General features: G+C 32.0%; 1 protein-coding gene across 1 annotated transcript; it reads right to left on the bottom strand.

Moving 5' to 3' along the window:
• Positions 1 to 180: 180 nt before the first annotated feature.
• On the bottom strand, positions 181 to 5,224 carry LOC103829745 (beta-galactosidase 8). The gene is made up of 20 exons (XM_009105442.3): positions 4,857 to 5,224; positions 4,394 to 4,765; positions 4,179 to 4,274; positions 3,978 to 4,090; positions 3,798 to 3,864; positions 3,629 to 3,721; positions 3,387 to 3,530; positions 3,216 to 3,304; positions 3,031 to 3,136; positions 2,820 to 2,907; positions 2,598 to 2,716; positions 2,339 to 2,503; positions 2,064 to 2,266; positions 1,874 to 1,983; positions 1,683 to 1,783; positions 1,485 to 1,598; positions 1,301 to 1,402; positions 1,006 to 1,217; positions 570 to 912; positions 181 to 488 (listed from the first exon to the last, which is right to left on the bottom strand). Exons 2-20 carry the CDS (start codon positions 4,577 to 4,579, stop codon positions 381 to 383), a joined length of 2,559 nt encoding a protein of 852 aa, XP_009103690.1. The 5' UTR covers positions 4,580 to 4,765; positions 4,857 to 5,224; the 3' UTR covers positions 181 to 380.
• Positions 5,225 to 10,085: the final 4,861 nt, after the last annotated feature.

Consider the following 10,085-nt stretch of genomic DNA (forward strand, 5'->3'; position numbering starts at 1 on the left):
TTCAGATTTGATCGAAACAAATGAAAAACTTTTTTTCAGTTTTTCTCGCTTGTCGTTTAGATTTGCGAATGTTATGCCGTCTATTTTTGAGCTAAATTGGCCTTTTGGGTTTTCTTAATGTTGTTTGCTCTTAACTCCATGAGAAAAGGATTGCCATGAAGTTCAAGTAGTGATCAGTCATGGCTAAAAAGTATCTTGATACAACATTTTTTTTTGTGTCTACACTCTAAGAGTAACAAATAGCTACAAAAAGAGAACTTTTTTAATTCCTGCCAAATTTATTTGAATTGACGACTTCATATTATCATCCATTTCATTTGCTTTATTTTAAAACAATTACATATCATATCAAATCTGCGGAGGTAAAAGGAACATGTCACTCATGCACAAACAGCTTCCACAGCTAAGCTCTTGACGACGCCATGACAAGGCTCTCCGAAGACTCTTGTCGAGACTTCAACTTTGCAACTCCTTGATCCAACACACGCCTGCCACACATGACAAAAACTCCAACTATAAATAGGAAGCAGTCAAAGTCATAGACAGAGCAGAAATAAATGAAACCAAACCTTTTGAACCACGGAGAGAGATCGGGCGCTATTGCAACGGCCGTGGCTAAAACTACCGCAACTACCTGTGGGTGTACCGAAGCTTGCAAATCTTATAGAAGATATCACCTGAGTGGAGACAGGGCATTTTAAGGAAAGAACCGCCGGACTAGTTCTGTTTGAGAACTTGGAGTCCGAAGTCCACGTGTCCACAGGAGCTGGATGAGACTCTGACACCTTCAAACACAAGTTGCTTCCTGTGTGTTTAGTTGCAAAAGATATCTTTGTCGGATCTCCACCCATTTCTTCCAACAGAACAAGAGTGTTCCCGCTTGGTTTAATCCACGAGCGAGGCACGTGATACCTGTACAAACCAACAATGGTCATATCGTTATTATATAACTCAGGTTTAACGAATCAGCTGAGATAGATGTAAAAGATGGTTAGTAGTACTTACAATGTCTGCGAAGGTTTTCCACAGTTCTTGAGACATTTGTCATTGCGGTAAGTTCCTCTATAGTTGCATGACCCTACGCAACCATCGGTTCGTGCAATACTGGTCGGCCAGTACCGACCTATGCTCTGTCCGTTCACCCACGCAATGCCTTTTCCTGTGCCTGTGAAGTCTATAGCTACTGGTTCACTCCCAGAAGGAGCGTCAAATGTTGTCTGAGAAACATAACAAGATATTATTAAGAGGCTGACAAGAAAAGACAATAGTTCTTTAAAACATAACAAGAGATTATCATCACCTTGTACCAAACTAGTGGCTGGTTAGTGGGCAAAGGAGAGTTTGAAACCCATTCAGAAGAATCTCCACTTCCTAAACCTGTGTCTTCCCCTTTGAGTCCAACCTATAAATCAACCGCCGTTAGAACTTGAAAAAGTAAGAAGGTATGACAAGAGATTCTTGTCGTTGATCAAAATGCAACATACCTGATAAGTCCATTGGTGTGATGACAAATCCATTGAGCTACCAGTTTTCGCGCTGTTAAGTGACACAGGACCGGTGATTCCTGCTCCAATTATGTCAAAGAAAGCTCCATAGTTCTGAGGATTAAGTTTAGCTTAATTAGTTGAGTTAATCATATGCCTGTATAAACATTTAGTAATGTTTTGGTGATTAGAACCTACCGCAAGCCCTACGGTCACACTAAGAAGATCAATTGTGTTCTTCCCAGTTACAAGATTAATTGGGATGTCCAAAGAAATATTTGTCCTGTCATTTCCACTTCCTACAAACCAAGAATCAATGCTACTCAGTTGCAAAATTCACTTCATCTCATTGTGAAAACTTAAAGAGTAACATATATATATATATATACCTGCAAGTTTTCCATTTATAAAAGCATACACCACTTGGCCTATGGATTGGATGTGAAGGACAGCTTTGGATCCTTCATCAAGGAAAGTCTCATCGCCTTTAATATCCATCCTGTTTTAGATTGAAACACATGGTAAGACTTCTGCTTTCTGTAAGAAGAGAAAGAAACAGCTCAGGTATACTCTATATACCTCAGTGAGTACCACAAGTAGTCGCTTTTATCAGCTGTAGTGTTAATCTGCTCCAACAATCCAGGTTTCACCAATGCATCAGCCTCGGATATTCCAATAGGTTCTTTTATGTGACTCCATTGTGATCCTAGTTCCGCAGACGAACCACCATCTGGCTTTAATGATTGACGAGCAAATGCGGTAGACTCCGTTGCAGAATTTATCTACATATTCAATATTGGTATCAGTTGTTGCCATGTGGGAATAATGTTTAAAGACATGCTAATGAAACGGACCTTTGCTGTGTTGAAAGCAACATTCTTGCAATCCGGCAAGATGCTAACGGACCATGCAGGCAAGCGATATGATTTGCCATTGAAAGTCACAGTTGCATCAGATTGTGTGCCGATGTTTGCAAGAAAAGCAGCGCATGATCCAGATGAAGTTTTGTATACAGCTGCCTGTGAAGTCACAAATCATATATGTAAAATGATTAAAAATCAAAGCATGTTGCATGCAAGAAGTGGAGTGACATTGAAGTTTTATTGTTATTACCTCCAAATTTGAACCTAACGAAGTAATTTCTGGATCTGTAGCAATCAAGGCGTCTTCACAAAGCTTGATAGCCTTGTGTAGATCTCGCAAGTGTCCCCATTTTGGTTGTCTCAGAAGTCCTGCAACAACAACAAAAAATAAATCAACGTCTCTTCAGTAAATTCACAGACAACTAGAGATCCAAGAAGAAAAGAAAGACATCCAGTGGTGGAGAGTCCTCACCATACTCATCAATGGGAGCATCATAGTCATAACTAGTAGAGATTAAGGGTCCTCCACTTGTTCTTTCAAAGTTTGTTCCACCATGATACTGAACAAGATACCAAAATAAAAATAAAAATATTGTAAGAAAAGCTCGAGTATTAATCAATAGCAACAAGAAAGTAGAACATAATAAAAAAAACAATTGGCTTCTTGTGTTTCAATTAATTACCATGTAATAGTTCTGGAAAGTTCCACCTCGTTGGAAAAACCGTGCGACCGCAAATGCAAGATCTTCAACTGGCCTGTAAGGGGTCGGTTCTCCAAAACCAAGGAACCTAGTCGTCCCAGATGATATACAAGAAAGTGATGAGTTAAATGCAAATTTAGGTAAAGTAAAAGAACCAAGAGACTCACCATCCACTCCAATTCTCGGTCCACATCTTAGGTTTGTTGTTTGAGTTGGGAGTAAACTGGTCACAGTAGAAACCGTTGCATGTGTTGATCTACCAAGAAAAAAAAAATAAGAATGTCTCAATCAAACACTTTCCTATTTAAAGAAAGTAGTGGAATGTTTAGGAAACTGACAATGGGATCAGGAGCATCTCCTTGTTGGCACATGTTCCAGGGTACTCCAGTATCTAGTGAAAGAGCCATAGAAGCAGACCACTTCATATAACTTTTACCAGCAGCACCATAAGCTGAATCAATATTCCCGTATTCATTCTCAATCTGACATCCAAAATCATGAAAACAAAAAAAAACAATTGAGAAAATCCTGAGAAATGTTACAATTAGTAATGTGAACAAAAATTCTTCACAGAACAAACCTGGGAGAGAATGATTGGGCCTCCTTGTGATGCATATAGCTTTTCTTGCTTCATCAGATCAACAATCTTGGCAGTGAACCGCTGCATTTCCGCCTGCAAACACACAAAGACTAAAACATTATACATTTTCTCACATGATAATTTAATAACACATTCACCTAAACCATACCTTAAATGGTTCGTTGTCAGTTCGAAACTTAATTCCAGGAACAAAATGTAACCACACTGGGAAACCACTGTTCCACAAAGTCCACCATTTCAAAAATTAATCATCCGATATTTTAATAATAAAATCCCTAAAATTAATCAAAAACAGAGTGGTATCCAGAAGAAAACCACATTTTATTACCCGTAATTCCATTCTGCGCAAGCATAAGGACCAATTCGTAGATGAACGTAGAGACCAGCTTTAGCAGCAAGCTTCACAAATTTTACTAAATCATATCTTCCTTCAAAATTATACTGCAAAAATAATTTCACCCCAAAAATATTAAAAAAAATAGAGTTCGGACAAAAGAACCAAAAGCACAAAACCCAAAACAGAACCGACCTTGTTCTTCTCAGGCTCGTGACCATTCCAGAACACGTACGTCTCTATAACGTCCAAGCCACCGTCCTTTGATTTCTGTATAAGGTCTGGCCACATCTACCACAAATATCAAAAAATAAAGGTTCAGAAAAAAAAATATATTGTTATAAGTAACTGGTAACATTTCTGTATATACGTAGCCGTATATATGTATAGGTGTGTAACAGTGTAGTTACCTCAGGAGTGCTACGAGGATAGTGAATTGAGCCAGATATCAGAATCTTCCTTTTCCCGTCGATTACAAGAGCACGGTGGTCATACGTCACGGTCGCCGCCGTTGCCGCCATCACTATCACAAGAATAAGTAGAGAAACAATCTCTACCTTCTTTCCTCTTACCATTTTCGCTGCAATTACCATCATCCAGTTATTCAAGATCGATAAGATGTCTTGATTTACTCCTTTTGGAATCTATATATAAGCAAGAAATGGCTTGAAGAAACAGATAAGGATCCTCTTTTGCTTTTTTTTCTTTTTTTCTTGCTTCAGCTGTTGCTTTGCCGCTTTGTGTTACCGCAATTTCAACTTCTTGCTTCCGATGACAATCAACTACACAGATTTATAAAAAAAAATATTCGATTAGAAGATAGACATTGGATTGCTTTCTTGATGATTTATATGGATAAGCTCTGATTATTACCGCATTGTTTGCTTATTCTAAGGAAGAAAAAATGGCGTTACGCAGGTGACTGATAAGCTATGCGTATACGTTTTGCTTCGTCGTCGTCGTTTGGATTTTCTTTGAGAATAATGGCGGGGTAGGGGAGGTTTAATAAGAAAAATGGGATTAGTAATGTAGTTATTAAAGTTTAATTAAGGTTTTGTAGAGTGACGAAGACGCGCGTATAGTAGCCTAGGCACGAAGCAAGTTATATAAAGGCGTTCTTGGGAGAGAAAGAGAGCGGAGGGTGGCAGAGATCGAGTGCTTCTCAGAGTTCTCTGTTACAGTGGACCCATGATTTATTAGTTTGAAAGAAGGGAGACACGTGGTGGTTACTGGTCGAGAAAGTCACCAGAAAATGATGGGACGAAGAAAAATGTTAACTATGACTTACGAGGCCTTCCTTTCCCGTTTGAGTTCGAATAAGGCGACTATTCGAAGTATTCCGAGTTTTAAAGGTTTTTATTTTCTTCTTATCAACAAATTTGCAGGTTATTATTGTATATTTAGATAATTTAGGGTGTAACTGAATTATAATATTTTGGAATAAAATGACGTGTAATGGTTGAATTCATTAGTTCCACAAAAAAAAATTTCATTTGCTATGAATGGAATGAAATGGTCATTCCACTTTCCAAAAATAATTAGATAAAATATAAAAAAAAAAATTTCATAACAAATTTGTTTATGAATAAATGGAATGAAATCTATTTTATTTTTTGCAGTATTTCATTCATATCATTCCATTCTTTTTTGTTTCATTAATTCCATTTTTTGCAGTATTACATGTGATTTACAAAATTCTAATGATAAGATCATAAGAGTCTCTTATCCAATTTAAACTAGAAGTTTTGTTGAAAATATAAGGTTGTGACTGTATGTACGCTATAGCGATAATATTTTAGGTGAAAAAATTATTTACTTTGACTTCAGCTATTACTAATCCAATCAGTTGAAAATGTTTTAATTCTTTATCGCTCCTTACTGTTTAAAAAATGTTCTATTTTTTCCTCCTGCTCTAGAGTAAAAAAAGCATTGCGCTGTGTTTAACTTTTTCCTGTTTTCTATTACACTATTTACTCTTTAGTTTTTCCACTCATTCTCTCTTTAATTATTTACTCCAAGTAACGCTAGTACTAACCGATCAAACCCTAAATGTAAAAGTTGCTACCAATGTTTTTTTTTCCAACAACATGCAGTATGTTGATTTAAAGTTTGACTATTGTTGTATGCACTAACAGTCATACTGCATTTTATTTTTGGGAAAATCGCATAAAAAACTTTGAAAGTGTTATCTACTAGCATTTTAAATCTTGAAGTTTTTTCAGTAACACTTTTAACTTTCAAAGTGACATTTTTATCATAAAAACCCTGCAAAGAAGAAAAATGACCGGTTGAACAGGTTAAAAACAGTTTTTTTTTCAAAAATAATTATTTAATTAATAAAATAAACAAAAAAATTAATAAAAATTGAAAAATTAAACAAAAAACTCATAAATTAAAAAATTCAAAAAATAAATAAGATCAATTTAAAATGGAGAAAAAAAAATCATAAATTTCAAAAAAAATGAAAATTCAAAAAAAAAAATTCATTTGAAAATGAATTTTTTTTATCAACATTCATTTTTAAATATAATGTCAGAAATTATCATTGGAGATATGCCAAAAACCGTATCATTGGAGATATGCCAAAAACCGTTATTTTCGACATATCTCCAATGATAATTTCCGACATTATATTTGAAAATGAAAAAAAAAATTTGAATTTTCAATTTTTTTGAAATTTATTATTACTTTTTCTCTATTTTAATTTGATCTTATTTATTTTTTAATTTTTAGTTATTTTTTATTTAATTTTCTAAAATTTTATTTATTTTTCTCACTTTTTTTCAATTTATGAGTTTTTTGTTAAATCTTTCGATTTTTATTAATTTTTTTGTTTATTTATTAATTAAATAATTATTTTTTGTAAAAAAAAAACTATTTTTAACCTGTTCAGCCAGTTATTTTTCTTCTTTGGAAGTTTTTTATGATAAAAATGTCACTTTAAAGGTTAAAAATGTTAGTGAAAAAAGTTCAAAGTTTAAAGTGCTAGTAAATGACATTTTTAAGGTTTTTTATGCGATTTTCCCTTTTATTTTTATCTAATGCATTTATTTTGTTTTATCTAGTGCATACACTTATATTTTCAGTTTAGTTGTCCTTGCACTATATTTTGTATGCACTGTATTTTTATGAATAGTTACAAATCTACCATCATTTATTTCTAATAAAACCAAATATTATAGATAGACCATATACGAAGAGTTCTAATTTTACATAAATGAAAGATAAGTAACACCGTGACTATGATACCATGTCACAGTCCATGCGTTTACACCTCAAATCATTTTGGTGTATGAGTTGATCAACTCACGTTCTTATGTTTTTTAGTTCTTTTTATTAAAATTTTAATACGTGTCAAACAAAAACAAATCAAGACAAATCAATATATCACAAGATTTTGATAAGGAAGCCAATCCCAGTAATGATAAATGTTGGTTATTATCAGGTCATAATTCGAATAGAAAAATAACATAAACTTTAGGCTTATCGTGTCTGTGTGTAGTGTTACTGGTGAGTGGTGACAATCTATGTTACATGGAAACGGAAGCGGGTACGTGGAAGCGGAAGCGTAAAGAAGCGCAGAAGCGAGATTTTTTAAAATATTAGGAAGCGGGTACGTGTTGGAAGCGTATATATATATATATATATATATATATATATAATTTTTTTTAAAAAATTAGGACTAAAATTATATTATTTAAATTTGAAATAAAACATTTATTCATTTATAATAATTTTGAAATGATTTTATATTAAAACTGTAAAAATACACATAATTTAGTTTACAAACAAATCTTATATTACTTATTTTTAATACTTCATAAAAAAATGACACAATATATTTCAATATGTGCTATATCTTTAATAAAAAATCCCAATGCATAAAGATAATTTATAGTATTATTTTTGATATTTGTATATTTATAACTTAATAATCATTACTATTAATTTTATTTTATTTTATATAGATTAAAAATATGGTTTTATATTTTATTGATATATATTGTATTTTTTTTTTAAAACGGAAGCGTGATTCCAAAACGGAATCGTAAGCTTCCAACAGATTTTTAAAAAGAATATTTTAGAAACGTTTTGGAAGCGAGATTCCGCAAGCTTCTACAAGGTTCCGATTCCGATTCCGGTTCCGAAGCGGGAAGCGGACGTCCGATGAAGCTTCCGTGCAACGTAGGTGACAATATCACCTCGCCATCAGATAATGTTGGTTCCAACGACTTAAAAAGACTGTGATGCACTAATAGCTAAGAGTCAGACCACTGCGTTCACCACCCACTGGAATCTGTTTTCTCTTTTTATAAATGAAAAAAATCATGGTAAATCGACTTTCAACACGTCAATAAATGAGATATCTCATATCTGTCGGTGCGTCTACTAGTATTAATATTTGTCGCCTTTTATTCCTTTTTGTTAATAATGAAAATGCTGGTGTCTAATTATTAGGTTGGTTTCGATAAATGTTTATATTTGCCTATTAATATGAGTCATGAAAAAACAAAGAATGAAAGTTAAAAAGAGAATGCATCTATTATGTTGGACCTAACATTTATTTTGTAATTTTTTTTTTAAATTGAATACACATTTCTACTTTATAGTTAAATCTACACTAAATCACTAATTTGTTTTACACTATTATCCATGTTTCCAAAAAATGTACTATTTTCTTTATATTACTATTCATGTTTCCAGACAATATTATAATTAATTTTGTATTCAGATAATATAAATATTAAATATCATCTTTTAAATAATTATTTAGATAGATTAAATAATTAAAAAATTAAATAATTTATAAAACAACGAAAAGTAAATAGAACTTATTTTTACACGTTTAAATATTACAAAAACATTTCAGTCAATGATAAATCAATTAAATTAATGGTTTATTTTATTTATACTTTCTAAATAATGGTTATATAAATTATTTAAGTAACACAATAATTCAATAGTAGCCACTACATAAATATATATATATATATAATGGTTATACATTGTACAATAAATATAATAACAAAACTAATTATAAATTTGTTCAAAATATATTTTATCTAACAAATGCTTAACACTAATTGTTAACAACAAATTTAAACCGATTATAATATAAACCAATTTTTTAACAAAATAAATTACATAAAAAATCATAATAAAATTAATTAAGCTATATAAAAGGAGTAATATGATCAAGAAATATTTATAATTCTTAATGATTTTTTCTATCATTTTCTATATCAAACTTTTGTAGAAACATTGTAATTTCATAAAATTGCAAAATAATGAATTTAAAATTTGGATTAAAAGGTGACAAATTATGAAAATATAAAATTTAAATCAAATTAGATTACATATTTGTCATCCATCGATTCAATCGATTAGTTTCGGATTTTAGTGACTTTTTTTAAATATGGATATTTTTAAAAAAACCTAAATTGAATTATTGGATCACCGGATTAACCGGTTTGATTGCGGATTCGGTTCAAATTTAAAAGCACTCATTTAAATACTCAAAATTCTTATAAATTAACAAATTATTTGTTAAATCATTAGTAAAAAAATAATTATAAAATATCATGTGCTTTGCAAACGCGAGTCAAGATCTAGTTTAACAGATAAAAAGTACATCAAAAACGAAATTTAATGTGTTTTCAATTCCTATGCGACAATTAAGTATTTTTTATTAATAACATCAGCTATGCTTATTTGAATTAGTTGATGACACAATATTATGCTACCACGAAGTACTAAACTACAAGTTATAGACAATAAGCACCATTTATTAGCATAGAAATATATATGATTTATGTTATTAATTAGTACATGCGCCAAACAAAGCATAGTGGTTCGATAGGCAATAAAATAGAATTGTCACACTTTGTTGGTCATCAGTTAGGATTTTTGGTCATCAACCAAACGAATTGGGATTCAGTAACCTAAATAAATAAATAAATAAAGTTGTTAGAAGAGAATATAAAATAAGATAAAAGGGAGTATTATAAATGGTGAGCGTTGGGGATGATTGTCGTTGTCTCAACAGAACAACAACATGTGACGCGCGTTTCCATGAATCGTCCGTGTTTGGTACGATTATGA

Source organism: Brassica rapa, chromosome A07 (genome assembly GCF_000309985.2).
Source record: "Brassica rapa cultivar Chiifu-401-42 chromosome A07, CAAS_Brap_v3.01, whole genome shotgun sequence".
In the NCBI taxonomy this organism is placed as follows: Eukaryota; Viridiplantae; Streptophyta; class Magnoliopsida; order Brassicales; family Brassicaceae; genus Brassica; species Brassica rapa.

What these genes read in the sequence shown, in the direction of transcription:
- LOC103829745 (XM_009105442.3), bottom strand. Translation starts at nt 4,579, where the DNA reads ATGATGGTAATTGCAGCGAAAATGGTAAGAGGAAAGAAGGTAGAGATT. An exon ending in CGTTAGGTTCAAATTTGGAG is followed by an intron (nt 2,504 to 2,597) that starts GTAATAACAATA and finishes GTGACTTCACAG; the next exon opens with GCAGCTGTATACAAAACTTC. An exon ending in GGAAAACCTTCGCAGACATT is followed by an intron (nt 913 to 1,005) that starts GTAAGTACTACT and finishes TGGTTTGTACAG; the next exon opens with GTATCACGTGCCTCGCTCGT.